Source organism: Mastigoproctus giganteus, chromosome 12, assembly GCF_048544385.1.
Source record: "Mastigoproctus giganteus isolate SK-2022 chromosome 12, ASM4854438v1, whole genome shotgun sequence".
Lineage (NCBI taxonomy): Eukaryota > Metazoa > Arthropoda > Arachnida > Uropygi > Thelyphonidae > Mastigoproctus > Mastigoproctus giganteus.
Window position 1 is genome coordinate 111,674,551 of NC_143586.1, and position 20,085 is coordinate 111,694,635.

Here is a 20,085-nt window from a genome sequence, read left to right on the forward strand (position 1 = left end):
AAAATCCGCGTCAGGTTCTCCGAACCATTCTTGCACGATTCTTCAGCACAGCACGTTTTCAAATATTAGGAAATCGACCTTCTTTGAGACATTCATTAAAAATGGACTTCAAAACCTGTAGTCTTATCTTAAAAAACCTTTTCATTACATCCATTGCAATCATATTGATTTCCTGAGCTTTATTAACTTTTGTAGCCTTGATTGCATCATCCAGTTCATCATACATAAACTCTGTATCCCTTTCCATCATGATATAGTCATCATTCTCTGTCCTTACGTTCCTCTGATAATCACTTTCTAATTCTTCAGAATCTCCTGGAAACAAATTTTCCAGGGTCTTTTCTATTGTATCATGCCAATCAATAGTTTCGTCTTCTTGAATATCAATTATATTGTATGTCCTACCTGCTCTACTTTCGTCTTATTCATGACAATCTTATAAACAGCCCATGTTTATAAGATTGTCATGTTATATGCCCATGTTTATACTTCCCCTCCTTCTGTACAAAATCTTGCCACGCTTTGTTTTTACTTTTAACTATTAGCCCATTATATTGCTTCCGAATGTCACTGTATTTAATTTTGTACCAAGAAGGCATTCTTAGTCTTCTGGCACCAATCACCTCTTTTCTCAGCTTAGTCAAGTCCTGGCTCCACCATGGAACAGATCTTTCATGATATTTAATTCTTCTCATTGAAACTCTGGAAGCCTCTTGTAATGTATTTTGAAGAATTTCTACTTTCCTGTCTCCATTCATATTATGTCTCTCTTTATTCACTTCTTTAATAACTTTCTCATCTCACGGTTTTTAACGAATATCTATATATGTCCTTTCGTATATTATTACCACACACGTATTCTAAATCATATGTAATCCATCTACGATTGCTGATTCGGCAAAAACCTATTTGCTCGGTGGAGCCTTGTTTTCACAGTGCAAAGTGCCAACTCTGAGGGCTCCAAGGGTAATCCCTCTAGTCACATATATCCTATATATTCGGCGCCGAGATGAGTCCTGCGAGCATCTTCACAGTGGTAATAAGCCTAATGTTTTGCATCATGTCTGGAAGTCTTTCTATCTCGAGAGTGAATGCCAGTTCAGAAGTGCTACGGAGCTGTGACGTTGATTTTTGAATGCTACCCTCCTGAGAAGCCAATATTCTCCAGCATACAAACGCTTTAACGTAGTGGGGCTACAGATTCCCAGATTTTGACGCCATACAGAATTGCTGGATAGAGGAATCGTAGAATATAGAGAAAATATAGTTAACATATCTCAAGCAGAGAGAGAGCAGTATGTCTCCGGGTATTGGAAGTCTGTTAGTAAAAGCTTTGAACTTCAGAAGTTGCTGTGACCCAAGCTTTTCGTCAAAAAGAGAAAGCCAGTACAGTCGGTCGTTAGTTTTTTAGAACCCTCCCAAGAGTTCTCTTTCTATCTGCAACAGATTCGGTTTCAGAGGGCTTTTAAATATTCTTAAACATTCGGTGCCTATTCACTACTGCATGGATTCCTAAACCTGGAATAGAATATAAAGTGTATAGCAATAACTTATCGTTTTTCAAGAATACTTTGGAATTGGTCAATCAACAGAAAAGCGGACTAGCCATAAGAAGTTCAGTATGGCTCTGTTGAAAGTGGCATAAAATCTTCATTGAATAAATATTACAAGTTTTTGAAATTTGACTAGTATTGGCCAGAAACACTGAAAACAAGAAATTTTCTACAGCCATTGTAAGGCACGTTGTGTTCTGACATCCATTAATGGAAATTCCCCTCAGCTTGTCAAATTTTTTGTCTCAGCATACCGCTGAATATCCACAGTAGGGTCCCGCCTATAGAAAGTTAGTACCAGGGATCATTAGCAAAAACGAACGTTTTCATTATTTATGTGGCTAACGCTTGTATTTTAGTTTTTTTTTTTTAAGAGCATTAGCAACTAAGGCCATATTGTTCCGGGAATATGCGGTGATCATTCCCTGACCTTTCCGCATCCTCCGTATTTGGTGGTGACGGGCTCGAACCCCGGTCTAATCAAGAAGCGTGTGCTCCGCACTGCTGCTCCTTCCCACCTGGCTACGGAGGCGCCTGTATTTTAGTGAAATTGTGATTCTTATCGCATCGCCCTTTCCGTCATCTGATGTTTTCTGCTCCTCAGATTCATCACTTTGTAACTTTCAAAATCTATTTATCTCCTTTGTAGCTGGACCAGGGATTTTACTGGTCATTTGACAGCAACCTTCTAGATAAATTTCATGAGATTTGTTCTCAAATCTCATATATTATGAGATAAGTAGATAAATTTGTTCTCATAACAATGAGAACAAATTTATCTCAATCTCATATATTATTTACTAATTTGATTAAAGGAATTTTTTTTTCAAATTCACTCCTTTCATTTATTTCCCGTCGTTTTCTGTACATATGCTATACATATCACTTAGTTACAGACGATAATGCAACTGACTTCTACATTTACAAACTACAGCATAAAGAAGATCTTAACTTAATCTTGTGTTCTTCTTTGAAATATCAAAGAAGAACACAAGATTCTCCGTCTGCTTAGAATTTATAACTTTTAACGGCCGACCGGGCTAGCCGAGTGGGTAAAGTACCTGCCCGGCAACCCAAAGGTCGCGGGTTCGATTCCCGCCTCGGGCTTGGATCAAAGTACTGCAAAAACCTTGGGAGGTGCAATATGGCCACAGAAGCCGATGCGCCAACAACTACCAAATCAAAAAAAAAAAAAAAAAAAAAAAAAAAAATAACTTTTAACCAAAGAGAAAGTTGCTACTCATTTCGTTAACATCAAATTGAAACATTCTGAAACTTATAGAAGACATCCAGGTCTACCTTGCTCAATGCATATTAGACATGGCTTTTATGTTTAGCAGAAAGTTTAATGTTGGAGCTCCCTTTTTTAAGATGCCAACCAACAATTAATTAACGTTTAAAAACTTGAAGTATTACAGTTTTGTGTTTTCCTTGTATAGTAATCCAAGGCTGATGACCTGGAATATCAGCTCTTACTATGCAAGTTGGCATCCATGATCTGTTCTGTTATTCCACGTCATCGGCGTTGGATCTGTTAAGCTAATTGTACAATCGTGTAATTCTTCCAAAATTTTAAACCTTAACTGCTTACTCACATCGTAAAAATGGCATCTACGTCTGTCATAAAGGTTTCAACTAATCATTGACATTTCATTACTTAGTGGAGCAGAGGGCGTCAAGATTCTTCTAAAATTATTTTAATTATTATTCTAAAATTACTATTTAAAATTATTCTAATTATTCTAAAATGCTATTCCCTCAGTCCCTAAAATATTAGATATGTAAAGGTTTTTCTTTGATTTATTATCACTCCTGATTCGCTGATTGAAAGGGTACTAATTGCTGCCCACATCATCTAGCGAACAAAGATCTAACGCTAATACTTAAAGAAATATCTTTAAGTAGCAGCGTCTTCAGTATCTTAATGGCTTCAGACATATACTTAGTAATTGCCATCATGATAATACGCCGATTTCTACATAAAGTATTGAAATATCAGTGAACTTGCTATCATTACAGATAAATATTATTAAAATATTATTGATTAAAATGATTCCATATCATTCCATTAATGATTCATTTAACTGAACATTAATTTTTAATTAATGGTATAATAAATGATATGATACAGCAAACTAATTATCTCGTATCGCATTGTGATTTAAAAACATTGAACATGAAGGTAGCATAGACACCAGTTGTTCATAAGAGACCCAATGCCATCCTATTAATTTCACGACTAAACCCACATTTTTTGAAAGAAACAATTTTCATTTTAACAGAAAAAAAAAAAAAAATAATAAAAGGCGTAATTTGAGGCTAATCTTGTTTCTGATTCTGCATGATGTATTTCAATTAACGAATACACAGAAGGGCATTATTGGTTATGCTATTGCTTCTGCAAGGAGAAATGCTCATCCATGACAGCACCTAAGATTAACGGCAAACACCGTTTGTCACTCTGTTCCAGTAATAACAGTAACTATGCAGTAATAACCATGTCAGCTGAATTCCTCTCCTTATGTACATTACTTGTCTCGATGTCGTGTTTCTCCTCGCGAAGTCCGCTTCTCTTTCAGTGACAGATATATTTTTTTCCCTTTCGTTATCCTATCAGAGCTCTTTTATAATAAGCTTCTTCTCCGAAAAATGTGAATGAGTGACGTAATGAGACGCGTGGAATTGTGGATGCAAGAGATTGGCTGTTGGCTCTTGAGTGCCGTCAGTTCGTTAGAAAAACCACAGTGCTTTAACATGCACTGTATAAAGGTATTGATGATGATATTAGGAAAGTTATGTTTTTTCCACAGCATTTTTCAACGGACCAATTGTTTGATACCTTAGTTCAGCGCAAACATGTAGGCGTCATTTGTTAGTTCTTCCCTAAACTGTATTTTTCTTCCGGTTCTCGTCAAGCTTAAATGGCACACTTTTTATTCATCTGGCTGCTTTGGTTTCCCCCCTTAAAAACAGCACCATTAACATGGGGATAGAGCAGGTGTGAGTGAAAACGGCCGCCATTAGCTGAACGTCGCGTGCCGCTTTCTTGTGTCCAACAAATCGCAGAAGAAATAAATGGCGTCTGCCGATAAGGCTACGGCTTCATCGCAGAGGGGACAGGGCCGCTCACCGACCCTGAGAGCACCCCTGAAAAAAATGCGACAGGTAGGTTGCACGCACACAATATAGATGATGTAGTACAGAAACACTGACTTCTAACTCGAATCTGTTTGTGACGTTAAAACCATCAGGAATTATCTCAGTACAATTATCTTACCTAACAAACGCAATGTGTATATGACTTGACATAAACAATATTAGTATTCATCTGTATGCTGATATAAATGAATACTAATATTAGCATTCATCTCTAAAATTCGTAAAAAGATACGTTACGTTATAAATAAATGAAAAGAAAATTAATAGTAAATTGAGTATTATGATTTCCTTTAAATATCTTTAGGTGGTCGTGATTTAGAATATATGCTCTGGAATCACATTAGATTATACTTGATTATATTATTTTATATACTTTTATTATTTGGAAATATTTTATTTATGTTTTAAGAATTTATAGCAATGATTTTAACATATAGCGGTAATTATAATTTTTTCAATGCTTGACATTTTCGTCTTATCATTCTGTCTGGTCAAAAAATTAATTAATAAATTTAATTTATTGATTAATTTAAGAAAATAAATTAATTTTTCTAATAAAGTGTATTTTAACGCATTGTCAACGTTCGACTTGGATTGATTCATTGTATTCATTTTACCAATTCTTAAGTTATGCTGTTATTTACAATATAAGTAAAGCTAGTGTACACGTATCTGTATCTTAATTGACTACGCAATGTGTGTATATATATATATATATATATATATATATATTAGGGCTTGATTCTATTTAATTTTTGGGTTGGCAATTTGTGGTGTAATTTTTATTTTTATTTTGGGAGAGGAGGGGGAAGGCATTACAGGTATTAAGGCCTAACAACTGACTGGCAGTTTGTGTGCTAGCTGTTGTCAGTTCGCCTATTTAGAAGTAAGAATTTAATTCTGTCGGCCAATAAAGTCCTTAATGCCTCTCGTAATGAGGCTGATTCGGTATACCAGAAAACTTAACGTTTTGAGCACTTTTTAATTACATTTTTAATTACAAAATATCTGCTCTTACAAATATCTTACAAATTAAAAATAAAAATTACACCACAGATCGCCAACCCAAAAATTAAATAGAATCATGCCCTAATACTATTAATGTGCGTATAATGTTTAATTGATTATCGCTACAATAGCATTAACACACATAACTGCAACCGCATTATAACTGAAAGTTAGTTAATATATGTAGTATATAAACTCAAAAATGAGATTAAACACACACACACACACACACACACACACACACACACACACACACACACACACACACACACACACACATGTTGTCAATGAAGATACATCTGTTTTATGATCACTTAGCCATTATTTTTTGTGTACCATCTGCCAAATATATCAGCCAATGCGGTCAATAATTTTTTTTTTCCATTTTCTAGCTCTCTCTCTATCTGTGATTTTACTGTAATTATAAAAAGTGGTCCACTTTAGCGTGCCAAGAATTTTCAAATTTAACTACATTGTGTCCTCATTTAAAAATATATTCAAAAGCATTGCAACGATGGCCTCAAATTCTTCTCCAATTTGCTGTGTGGCACTTTTGTTTGTTTTCTTGGCTTATTTAAGTTGAAATGAGCCTCATCAGACATATAGGGTTTAAGAGTAGCAAAAATTTTTCCGAAATCTATAGGTTTCCAAACCTATGGCAACAAGTGATTCTTCTGTTGCAGGATTCTCCTGAGACAAATACTTGTCCAAATATTTGTCTCTGCTGACAACCCTTGTATAGATTTCTTAGCACTTTGTCGCCCTTCAACATTTATTGCTCCAGTATTTTCCAGAGTTTGAAGATTATAGCTTTTTCTTTGCACACTTCCTTCGTACATCGGTGTTCAAGCTAGCGCGACCCACCAACCTTCCCCCTTCGTCCCTGAGATGTGGCGATGTGGCTGTGCAAGTCCTTATGAGTACTTTCTTTGATCTCCCGCTGTTCTAAAAGCAAGATAACGGAAACCTAAAAACTTAAGACGGACAAACGAACAAAAATTTAACCCGTTCAAATATATGTTTTAGTGCCACCCCTCACATGAACCCATATATTTATTAATATATGGGTTCATGTGAGGGGGTGACAACTTTCTCAGTTTTGATGACCTTTAGTCCTACTGTGCTCATTTTTTAATATAGTGAGACCCTCGAGTTTACATTCACTGATTTTTCGTTTTTCACGATTTCAATGTTCTTTTCAGTGTTTTAAAGTTACATTAAATAAAAGAAAAGCAGAGTATTAAGCATAATATATTCTGGCTTGTAAGAACTATCAAAATTACTCATATTTTCAAGCATATTTTCGAATGTAAAACTTCAATATAAGAGCATTTATTCTCGTATTTATTCTTCTTGCGCTAAATTTCTATTTCATCCAATTCGACCTGTTTCAACCAATGAAACAATAGCCGTCAATTTTATAAGGACCCGCAGACCGCTCTTGTGCAAAGGTCAGTACTCATTAGTAAAACACTACGTAACGAACGATACTTCTGAGGTTTATATAAGTTATGAATTTTTTTTTATTGAAATTCAGTCATATCCATTTACGTGTCGCCATACACAACAACTTTCGTTCAGGCACTATGAATTTATAAAACTTTAGCCTCGCAAGAAAAGACTGAGGACCGCTTCTTTGACTCCCTTGAAATAGAATGTTAAATAATTTTTTACAAATAAATTGAATTTTTAAATAATATGATATCTTTTATGTTGTAATATATATATATTTAATATTGGTGAGTTGTTTTTAGTAGTAAGGACCGCTTATTAAAATTTTATTACGTAGTTGTTGACGATGGGGTAAATAAAAATAAAGAACACTCGTGTGGGCCATTTTTAATTAGTTTCTTGATAACGAGAGTATAATACGAAAATAAAGTCTACTCTTTATGGGAAGGAAACTAATTTTGACGATATCTCAGCTGATTTTTAAAAGCAATGGATGAGGAAAGCACAAAAGTAATTAATAAAATATACAAAATACAGTACAAGATTTCACAAATATAATAATGATCCTCATGCTAGAAAGAAAACTTTAATGCGTTTAATTATAATGATTTTAGAACCATAAATCCGATGAATGCAGCTAAGATTTTAGAGGTTATTTTGCGGACGATTAAAGGGAAAAAAATTAAGGTGAGGTCAACCGTGTTTTCAAAAAGAACGGAGAACAGTTGGCAGTATTTCAGTAAGAGATCCCACCAAAGGCAATATGAACGGACAAATTAGTTTACTTCTGTTTCCTGTGTTTTGAGTAAGCGTTAAAGAGAAAGTCTCTAAAAAATCAAGAATAGTAACGAAACTATATTGATCACGGATGAACTGATGAAATCTGTAACGACTGAAATATTTACATCGTAAGTGTTTCTCAAGACGCACTAGAGGATTGCGAGGAATAAAATACACATTGGGTATAGGTGAGAGAGGTTTAATAACCAGGACAAATGAAATGAATATATACAGAAGGTATCACCAGAGGGAGTGTTGAAAAAAGTTTGATTTTAAAAGACAAAAAGCGATGAGTATAAATAAGATGGGGTGAATTTTAAAATTTAAAATAAGAAAAAACGTTCAGGTACTTGAGGATGAGAAATAACGGAAGTAGAAACGCAGGCAGGATATTCGCGTCCATTTCATAATCGCGCATATGAAATGGATAAAAAATACATTGCTAAAAATAAGGAGCTGTTAAAAAGTAATATTTAAAATTAAAAGAGACATTATTAAAACTTATAGGTAAATTACTTTTATATACACGCGAATCCTGGGCATTCGCAGAAGTCTTAAGAATAAATGCATTTGATATTTGATTCCTGGATAAGAATTTTTTTTGGGTAAAGTGCACCAAGAAAGTGTCAAATAAAAAAATATATATATATATAGAGGGGGGGGGATAAGATTAGGTTGTTGTTGTTTTCCAAAAGAAATCGCAAGTAGATAATGGTAGGACGTATGGGAGATTCTGCAGGAAATAAAACCTTTCTTACCCTAAAGGATCTGGGTAGATAAAAAGGTAAAGAGAATAAGGCCTAGAATGAAACGGACTGAAGACTTAAAAGTGGATGTGACCACTGTTTCTTCTCATTTTCATAAATGATATCGATGAAGGGATAGAAGGAGTGATGTCAAAATTTGCAGATTACGTAAAGATATCCAGAGTCGTTAATTGTCAGTGCCAGCAGCGCTCCTTCAGGATGACTTGAACAAACTTTAAAGATGGCCTGAGAAGTGGCAGCTATGTTTTAATGCTGCTAAATGCAATTGGGGAATAGAAACCCACAAATAAATTATACACTTAGTGGGGCTGAATTAAAAACAGTGGAGGAGGAAAGGGATCTGGGATTTAGAATACTGGCAGATATGAAGTTTTCTGAACAGTGTAAACAGGCAGCCAGGAAAGCCCATTGGTGTCCTATCGATGATTTATCTAACGTTATCCTGTAGAGATAGGGAGGTCATAATCCCACTGTATAAGGGAATTGTAAGACCACATTTTGTAATACTGAGTTCAAGTATGGAGACCTCATCTGAATCTCATCTCATTGAGATTCTTGAAAGGGTCCAAGATGGGCAACTGAATGGTAAGAGGGCAGAAGGACAACCGTATGAGAATTACGCGAGCTACAGAGCTTGGTAACCAGGCACCTCAGAGGTGATCTAATTGGGGTTTACAAGGCTCTGAGAGGGATTAGTAAAATGAACGAAGGTGGAGTTCTCACTATTATAAAGAATTCCAGGACTGGGGTTCATAAATTGAAATTACAGGTGTTGAGGTTTAGACTAGATTGCAGGAAGTTTTCTTTTAGCCAGCGTGTCGTTGATTTCTGGGACAAGTTGCCCTTGCAGGTAGTTGAGACTGACAGTTTGAATAGATTCAAAGGTCAACTGGATAGTTACCTGTGGGAGGAGGAGGGAAGCATGTAATTTGTATTTTCTTATCTTTTTTTATTTTTTATTTTTTTTATTTTGCCAATGCAGTAAAAGCCTGTGGCTTCCTTGCATTATAGGGCGATTACTATTACTTAACTCCTTGACATAACGTGGACTCGACAATGCTTCCCACCCCGCATACACACTATTCACTGTCTGCCAGAGTAGAGGCAACGAAATTATACACTGGCTGATTCAGATGCCTCAGTGGTTCTTTCTCTTTTTAGGCGCGTTGTTTTCCTTACGGATTTTTTTCCCATATATTTTTATTTTACTTTTCCATATTTATTTTTACTATTTAGCTTTTTATTTTTATTACTTGAAATACTTATCATATTTTTTCAAAAAAATTCTTTCTACTAAGATTTCTTTGTAGTTTAAATTTACAATAAGATAAAAAATCACTCCTCACGATTCCATAGATGCAAAACCCTTCCAGTGACATTATGAGAGGATCCCTAACAATGCAAATTATAGTATGAAAACAGAAAACATCCGGCATTTTGAATTCAAGTACGTATTTCACTTATCAGCATGGTTTCCCAAATGACACAGAATTTTCGATACTGCTTTTTTGCTGCTTAATATCAGTCCAGTAGCTAATTTTAAAGAATCATTCACTCACCATTACTAATTGTGGATACGTGCAATTCTTATAACTCTGGAACCGAAATTACTGATCACGATAAACAGATGGTTTCCATACAGAAGTTAGTCCATTAAAGTTACCAATAGTTCTCGTATTGGTATATGTAAAAATTCTAACTATTTGTAGACATTTTAATTGAATAAAATAAGAATAAATAAAATCATATGAAACAGTTTAATTTTTTCATTTTAAACAGTTATTTTTATATTAAAAAAACAAATAATGGAAAATTCGTCATATCTTGTATTTATAAAATGTTTTGGATCATTCTCCACAAAAGTATCTTAAGTTTTGTTGAATAATTTAGTCTCATTTTAATTACTTGTATGTATTCATTTAAGCAATTTTCGTACTACCAATATATTTTACCATTTCGGTTTTTTTTTTTTTTATTGCAGAACTTTCAACGAATAATGCAACAAACATGTGAACGCCAGTTTATTTGCTTTCTTGATTACCGGCAGATTGCATTAGTAGTGGTAAATGATGCAAGAAAGCAAGTTTATACAGCGTCAGCCAAAAAAATAACACTTCCCATATCACCTGCCAACCCCTCTTTTTAAAATTTTCTGGTTCTTCGTTGTATTTATTCAAACAAACCACTTTCACAACAACAAATGAAAGTTGGTACCAACAATCAACTGAAGGCACATTTTCGAACATTTATCCTGCAACCATCCTTCAATTTGAATTTATGATCCCCTCATGTGCGTTGTCTGAGCAAGAGGAAGGATTCTATCGTCATTGGGCTTACTCAATCCATTCAGAGCCTTAAACTTCTCAATCAGATCTCGCTGATTTCTGGTCTCCGGACGCTATAATTTTCAGTATTGAAGCCTTCCCTGGTAACGCCCTTTTGTTCCCATCACTAATCTTATTGCTCTTCTTTGCACCCTCTTTAAGAGATCCACATCTTTCCGCAAATGACGCTTCCAGAGCTATACGCAATACGCAGCCCAATCATTTCCTTTTACAATGGGATAATCACCTCTTTATTCCTTCTGGCAAAATTTCTGTATATCATTGAATACAGTGCTGTTCTGGCAGCTGTTCTGGCAGCCTGTCTGCACTACTCAGAGAACTTATATCTGACTGTACAATTACCCCTAAGTCTTTTTCATTCTACATTACCTTGAGTATGGTACCATACAGTGTACGTCTACATTGTCTATATCGACATTTTTAAACGTCGACGTAGCAATACGATGCTACGCTAACTTCTCACCAATAGCATTGACACCTAATAAAACAGTATCTTTGTTTAAGAAGAATCTTGCTGTTTCTTTTGCAAATTGGACTGCTGATTCTTGAATTAAGCACTCTCATTCTGTGGATCCAAAGTAGGGCTGTTTTATCAATTTCGGCCTTTTTGGTTAATATCAAAAAGGAATGAAACTTGTTGGTTAACAGATTTTTTCACTTTTCTACAAACACAGTTTACTGCTCGTTCGAGATATTCTGGTTTTTCTTTCTTCTCTTTATATTGTCCGCTTCGCTTGTTCTTAATATTGTTGCTCTTTCTTATTTCCAGAAGCTTATGTACTTTTCTTTCACTGTAGTTTTCTAAAAATTTTATAATTTTTTTTCCCCAATTTTTTGAGAGTTAATTTTTTTCGAATAGCGACATCTTGAATACTACTAAAACTCACAATTTTAATCAAAGCAAATTTAAATGAAGAGTGAACTATAACAAGGAGATTAAAGGTGGGAGAGGAATAGGACAACGGGGTAAAGACATTTATTTCGGAATAAAAGGATGATAAAGAAGTGACTTAATAACTTCATCTGCATTTATGATTCTATGAACTGCGGATGATCACGAGCAAAAAAAGGAATTCGCAACTAACTTATTATAATCCACTTCCTAAACAACAATTTCCTATTATTAGTTCATTTAAAACTGCATATTTTCCCATTATATACTACATCTTTTACTATATTTCCATGTTGTTGATTTAGGAACATAATTATTGTTTGTTATTTTTTTTTTTTGTTTATTTAAAAGCATATTTTGACTGCACTTTTTTAAGTAAAAACATGTTGTTGCAACTTAGTTTCATAATTGGCTCTATCTCAATACATGTTGAAGTTATCAAAAATATATAAGACATAAAAAATCTCTTAGATTTTCAGCTTTAAAGAAAAGGAAAAAAAAAAAAAAAAAAAACAAAGCAACCTGTTCAAAGTGATCGCATTACACAATAGACAGAGATCCCATACACAAGGGTCTGGATATTTTCTGTTGAAACCATGAAATTTGTCACCTTAGTCGGTATTTGCAGGTGATTAGTTTAACAAGTTCTGTTGTACATATATTTTGTATTACAAGAAGCGTATTATAAGAGTAAAACAAATATATGTTTGACCCTAAAGATGTGCTATTCATCTCAACGATATCAAAAGCATGCTTAGTGAGATGAGAATTTTTTCCAACCCGCGACATTGCATAAAAATTTAATTTAAAATGTAATTTTCGATATTTATTGCATATGCAATTTAAGATCTTAATTTTTTTTTTAATTTCATTAAAATTGAAGAAATTTGAGATTACGAGGACAAGGGCAAGTGATCCGCTTAGAATGCAGTGATTATGCCAATAGAGACTAGAAGAATCATCCACCTGTCTTTTAGCAGACAGAAGTGCGTAGAAGATTTTTCAAGGATACGCCGAACTTTTCAGGCTGCAAGATATGACATGATAGTTTATAAAATAATAAAACTTATTTAAGACTACCTTGGCTTTTAAATTTAAGCATTGTTTCCATTGAGAAAGAAAATGCAGAAAATATTAATACTTTTGATGATATAGTTGATCAGCTTGCATCCATTAAGGGAAGGAAAGTTGTATCGAAATCTGATAAAATCTATTGATTTTATTTTTATATTGCAAACATCTACTATTTTTAACTATTACAGATAACGTCAAACTTTGAATGTGTGATTATTTTGATCGATGCCAATGAAAATTTGAGTGCTGGATACTGTCACTATTTTTGATCTACTCTTTGGAAAATCCGGCTCAAGGTATATCACTTGACTAAGCAGTTTAATTATAAATGCCCTTTTTACATCAAACGCTCTTAAAATACAGTATTATACCCTTAAGATTTATAATTCACCCAAATGTTATGAGTTTTAAACTTAATTTCGCAAGTTTTTGAAAGATCAATATCGAAGTCAAAAACTCTTTTTCTCAAGAATTAATAACAACACAGAATTTCGAATCAGCAGAATTTCTCTTTGGCAAGGATTAAACTCTATTCTTGTTGCGTCTCCGTGTTCATCACTGAAATGAAGCCCTGGAACTTACACGCACGGCGCTGCTCACCGAACATGTAACGTTGTTCTCTGTCTGATGATCGACGGTACTCAGCCCGGTACCGTTTTCGTTTGCACTGAATGCCGCATTGTGTTTTGTAACTTCATGTCTAGCGTGTGGCGATCCTCAAAGTGACGTCACTGCGCATCTTATTCTAATAAGAGGTGTTTTCATTGCAGCGATAATCTTACTATTTCAGCAAAACACACAGCTGCACGATAAAAATACATTCATCTGAGTCCAGTCCAAGCTTTGCTACGTTTCAATTGTAAAGCTGAAGAAAAAAAAAAAAGTATGAGAACGTTAATTCGTAAAGAATATCTTGCTTATAAATGCATCGAGTGGTGCAAAATAGTTATGAGAATTGATGTGCTATGCTATGCTATGTAAACTTATTCATGCCTGCAAAAATATCGTAAAATAAGTGATTGTCGTATACTAATTATGTAATTAATTCTTCAATACAGATAATTAATACTTTCAGACATTACTTGTTCTATCTTTTACACATTTTCAGTATAGCCAGTGCTGTAGTCAGCACTGGCTATACTGTATATGTAGGCAGCCAGTACTGCATATAGTCAGTTACGACTACAGCACTGACTATATACCGTATATAGTCAGTGCTGTAGTCGTAAAATTAGCAGAAGGTATACTCTATAAATGTTACGAAAAGCAGAGAGTATACTGTGCGTATCAGGCTTATTAGTCGAATTTGCTTCGGTCGCATAGAATAAAACACAAGCGATTTTTCAACATAATATTCTGAATTTTGGTAATCAAATTCTAATAAATTCAAAATAAATATATTTTAAATTATTGCATGTATTGGCGAAGAGTAGTGAATAACTGATAGACAGTTAAATTTATGTGCAGGTAGATTTATGTTAGATTGTTAAAGAATATATACACACTAGATACTTCTTCATCCCCCTCACTTGACTTTAAAGCCCACCCACTCTAACCCTTTTTTTTTTTACATTGGTCTCTGTCAGGAAGCTTAGGCGACCCTGGCAGAGACTAGCCAGAGAATAATGGGTAGCATGGCTACCTCCTAGCGGTGTTTGCGGGCTACGTGGGATTCCACCAGGGGGTCTGCGGCCAAATACCAGGACACCCAACAGAACCCAACACAAAACTACGTATTCAACACAGAAACTTTTCTGGCATTTACAGTACTGTAGTTCTGTATTTCTTCACAGTGTGCGCAGATCTGGGAAACCACAGCGGCGTCTGACCCTAATACTATGCACGCACACAAGATAATATGCAAAATATATATTACTGCATATTTTGGTAATTATATTTCAAGGGTCAACCACCTAGATTGAATCCAAAAACAACGGTTATGAGTTCTCTGTTTCTGTAATATTCAATATGCAGTATGGCGTTACCAATGTATTCATAGGGCCTAAAGGTTAAATACTAGTATGAGTTTTAATTTTATAAAAATATATATATATATATTATAATGTATATAGTGCGCATAGATTATTGTTGATCATACAGAGAACGAATGAGATAAAATCAAATGCTATAAGCTGACTTACCATGTCCAAGCCAAAAACCACGTGTGGACCTCAGAATGGAGTTAATGTAACTGACCTCCAGGGAAGACTGAAAGCTTAGGAAGTTGCAATCCCCGTGTTAGCCATGATAAAATGTGTATTTTTTTTTTTTTACCTTTCAATATGGGTAGTTGAGCCATGAAAAAGTCACCCAGATTGTAGGTATGCAACGATAGGTATTTTTTATATTATCTTATAGATATATATTCTTTAACAATCTAACATAAATCTATCTAGGTGTACTACATAAATTTAACTAAGCATGTTTATCAGTTATATACTACTCTTCGCCAATACTAATACATATAATCTAATATAAGATACATTTTATTACATGTCTTAGTGTACATATTGTTTTTGCAATGCACTAGCCCAAGGGTGGCCAACGAGTTGATCGCGGATTTAATTTCGGTCGATCACGACGAATTTTAAATATACAGTCATCCCTCGATTTGTACACCTTGTGCAATGAAATTTTTGAGATGGTAGATCGCGGCACATTTTGAAGGAAAAAAGTAGATCGCATCACAAATTAAGTTGGCCACTCCTGCATTAGCCCATATCTCCATATGGTAATAACTAACGTCATACTATCTATATCTCATATACCACACACGTACACACACACACACACACACACACAGATTTATATAACTAATCGACATTGAATATTACGCAGGTTATTATACAAGGCGATTTCTTATTCAACATATAATTTTATTCATCTGAATAACACAAAATATTGTTTAAAAACAGAAATTATTATTTAGTGGTGTTAAAAAGTTCATGCTACAACAAGTTCAACTTGTCTCAGTCGGAGTGTGCAATTGCCAAGAATATGCTCCAAAGTTTCCTCCGACAGAAAATTTTTTATCTTTAATCACCTTTTTCAGCGCCGAAATATGGTTAATGTATTCTTCTGAAGCGCGCGCGAACACACACACACACACACACACACACACACACACACACACACACACACACACACACACACACACACACACACACACACACACTTTGAGATAATCTTAGAAATAAAAATCACATGGGTTTACATAAACACATAAAATCACAAGTGACATTGGAGGCCATGCCAGTTCCCTGCCATACATCTCAGGGTAGCGATTAGAAACCACTTTTCGTTGTCAAAAACTTCATCCAAAAAACTCTAGGACAACTCTTGCAGGCGTCTCCGTAGCCAGGTGGGAAGGAGCAGCAGTGCGTAGCACACGCTTCTTGATTAGACCGGGGTTCGAGCCCGTCACCACCAAATACGGAGGATGCGGAAAGGTCAGGGAATGACCACCGCATATCCAGGAGCAATATGGCCTTAGTTGCTAATGCTCCTAAAAACCAAATAACAAACAGACAACTCTTGCAGTATTGCCAACCTAAATCTCGAAACCTTTCTCTGCAGAGTACGAAAAAGTTTGGTACGAATCTTTGGTACGAAAAATTTTGATTGTTTGAATGTAATAGAAATAAGCAATAAGAAAGAGCATGATGAATAAAAAAAAAGGTCCCCTTTTAATAACCATTCTTATGATTATTAAATCGTTTATGTAAGATATCTCAATTTGGCTACGTGAACTGATATTTCAGTTGTAAATATTGGTACTTTGGATTTTGTTGCCCATTTAAGGAATGTGTAAGTCTCCGTGGTCAAGGTCATGTTAAGGTCGGATGTGAAAAGAAAATGCCCCCCCCCCCCCCTACTACATGAAAAGGTAGTAATTCGGGACGCATTTTTTTTTTTTTTTTTTTTTTTTTTTTGTTCTGAGACCAGTACTTGGTTGCCCCCTTTCTTGGTTCCATCTGAACAGGGACCTATGTATGGCGATCTACGCATGAATTAATTAAGTAAAAAATATATTTGGCTTAATACTCTTTTCTATACTAGTCAAAGATTTGGTACTAAGCAGTACTTATTATAATACTAAATGAAATTGCATAGAATATTGATTTTAATATAAATTAACCTTGATATGTTTAATTTAAATATTATGCGGTGAAGTTCAAAAGTTAAATAATATTTACTTGAAATGGAAAATTCTGTGAAATATTTAGTGGAAGATGATTGCAAGACTTAATCATTCGATTGTGAAAAGAAATATTGCTCTATTTTTGAATCACAATCATGAGTCATTTAATCATAGTCATTTGAAAATAACTTGAAATTGAAGGGCTAGTCCTACGTTGTTTAAGTTTTTAATAGAATAATGCCCCCCCCCCGCCAACTAAACTTTCACAACGAGCTCTCATGTTGCCTAAGGCCTTGCGGCTATAAATCCCGTTCCTCTAGTCTACAAGATGCATATCAATTTGTAGATCAGATTTCTGCATATGACGGCTTTTGAGAGGGGGATCGGGATATCTCAGTTTGTCTAAGCTGGGCTAAGTTAGTCGGTCTCAATAGTGTCATCAATACCGGTTGAGACCGACTCAATAGTCGGTCTCAACCTTGCTTAGAACTCTATGATGCACTGGCTCCTCACAGTCCGATCCGAGTTGTGTTACTGCTAATTTAAAAATAACAGCAGTCATTATTTGCTACTTAATTTTGGTATCATATTATTTTCATTCTAATTATGAATTTACTACCAATAAATAAGAAATTTAACAGTTAACAATAATTATTTATCTAATGTGACTGATATTTATCTTCAGGTCAGTAGGAGCGGCTGATTGACCATGAAGGAAGAGGGAATAGATGGCAGCAGACAACCGGATACATCTACCAAGAACCCTTCTGTCACCACAACAGCAAGCGCAGCTACGAACGTGGAAAGCAAAACAACCAAAAATAAAACAACTACGAATGGCGATACACCTTCAAATATTCCATGTTCCGTGCCAGAGAAATCGAGGAATAATCATGTAGGCGAAGCATCTCAAGGAGGAACCGATGAAGACGAAGCCGCTTCCTGCGAAGTTAAAGAGGAACCTTTGATTTGTTACGACTATCCTCTGATCGATGTAGTTGTCGCCGAGGGTCTGGAGGATACTGCTGACAAGGACAACGGAGGAACCAGTAAGACCAGTTCCAAGCTAAAAAACGACAACAGGGATAAAATCTTTGTGTGCAGTATTTGTAACCGTTGTTTTGGGTACAAGCATGTTCTTCAGAACCACGAACGCACGCATACCGGAGAGAAGCCATTCGAGTGTCGCGAATGCCAGAAAAGGTTCACAAGAGACCATCATCTGAAGACTCATATGAGACTGCATACCGGAGAGAAACCATACCAATGCACTCACTGTGAACGCCAGTTCGTCCAAGTGGCCAACTTACGTCGCCATTTAAGGGTTCATACCGGAGAGCGCCCCTATGCTTGCCAGATGTGTACTTCTCGCTTCTCCGACAGCAACCAGTTGAAAGCTCATATGCTCATCCACAGAGGGGAAAAGCCATTCGAATGTAAAGAATGTTTGGGACGATTTCGTCGAAGGCACCATCTTATCCATCATAAGTGTCCAATGGATGAAGCCAATGCTGGCAAGCCAAGAAGAGGACGACCCCCAAAGGCTTATGAGGATCTTCAGGAGGAGTGCCAGATGAGAGGCGATAAACAAGAACTGCAATCATCGGAGCCGGAAGATACTGCTTTAGAAAATAATTCGTCATCTGAACAAGAGCAGCTGTCAAGTGTTAATGCTGACATCGCCCCCCATCGGTCTCGCAGGAAACCACGCCATACTATACGTATTCTTACCCCTCAGCAACGCGAATTGTTTCTTCGAGATAAGAGAAGTATGCAAACCCAAGCAATAGATATGAGCCTTACACCCTCTATAGAGGGTTCCATCGCTGTTATTGTACCGAATGCATCCAAGTTAGCGGACTCTACCGTTGAGGGAGTTCTAGACCTCTCCAGCTCAAGGAGCGATTCTGAAACAGAGCTGGTAGACGACGAGTTAGATGAAGATTACGACGAAGCATCCGCCAGCGATGAAAGACAGAAGCTCCCTCCTTACAGAAATAAGATTGAAAGGAAAATTCGGCTTGTCAATGGTGAATTACACGAAAAAGAAGAATCTTCAGATATCCGTATCCACGGAAACGGCGACTGCCTTAGTGGAGACGATGACGATGAAGATGAGGGTAGTAATGGTTTGGGGGCAATATTGCCTTGATACTCTACGACCTTTTTTATCTTTATTTTTTATTTCAGGTCAGTTACAGTCAGCCTCAGGTAGGACTACCTAAGTCAATTACTGCCACAGTTGCGAAGGCCGAATTTCGTTCCAAAGTTTGGTTGTTACTACGCACAACATCAACTTCCCTCTTGTTGTGGCATCCATATCACTTTCTGCGTTGGCCACGGTATGAGAAGCTCGTGCAGAATCAGCATACTTCGTTGGTACTGAAACGTCCAGGCATAGCTTCTTTTATCTCGGCTCTTTCTAGAGTTAGATGTTCATTCTTCCTGACCTCAAGAAAACTTTAGAAATATGCTCTAGTTAGGTAGCTCAAAATTTAGCAACGTTGTGCAGGTTCTCAAAGTATCTTGCCAGATTGTAATAAGTAGTCTTAAATTGGAAGTTCTTAAACTACTGCGGGGTTCTGACAGCATATCGTTCTGCTTAATTTTGAAGAACGAATTTGTGAATTTACCAGAAGAAAAAAAAAAAAAATAGTAAAGTTCCTTGCGTGTTAGATGTTCATTATGTACATAAGTGAAACAATTCCAATATTCCTAATTCCAAGCCAAGAGCATTTCCTTGAAAAGAGATTATAATTACAAAAAAGCAACATTAACTCCAGGTCACCATAGGATTGGTTTTACAACTAACTGAATATTTGATTGTTTTTTGATTCCGTATTGAAAGAAATATCTACATGTCCAGATTCTGGTATTTATAAATGTTTCTGTTATTTATCTGGGTTCCTATTTT

The 20,085-nt window shown here is 35.6% G+C and overlaps 1 protein-coding gene across 4 annotated transcripts in view; it reads left to right on the forward strand.

Moving 5' to 3' along the window:
* Window positions 1-19,714, forward strand: part of LOC150077341 (uncharacterized) — a 147,806-nt gene extending 128,092 nt beyond the window's left edge. For 3 of the 4 annotated variants that reach the window (XM_090386005.1, XM_090386006.1, XM_090386008.1), the window contains one exon: window positions 17,857-19,714. In XM_090386005.1, coding sequence (XP_090242131.1) covers window positions 17,881-19,323 — 1,443 coding nt within the window. In that variant the 5' untranslated portion in view covers window positions 17,857-17,880 and the 3' untranslated portion in view covers window positions 19,324-19,714. Of the gene's footprint in view, window positions 1-4,608; window positions 4,719-17,856 lie in introns of those variants that run through there. The other variant, XM_090386007.1, reaches the window with a different exon arrangement.
* Window positions 19,715-20,085: the final 371 nt, after the last annotated feature.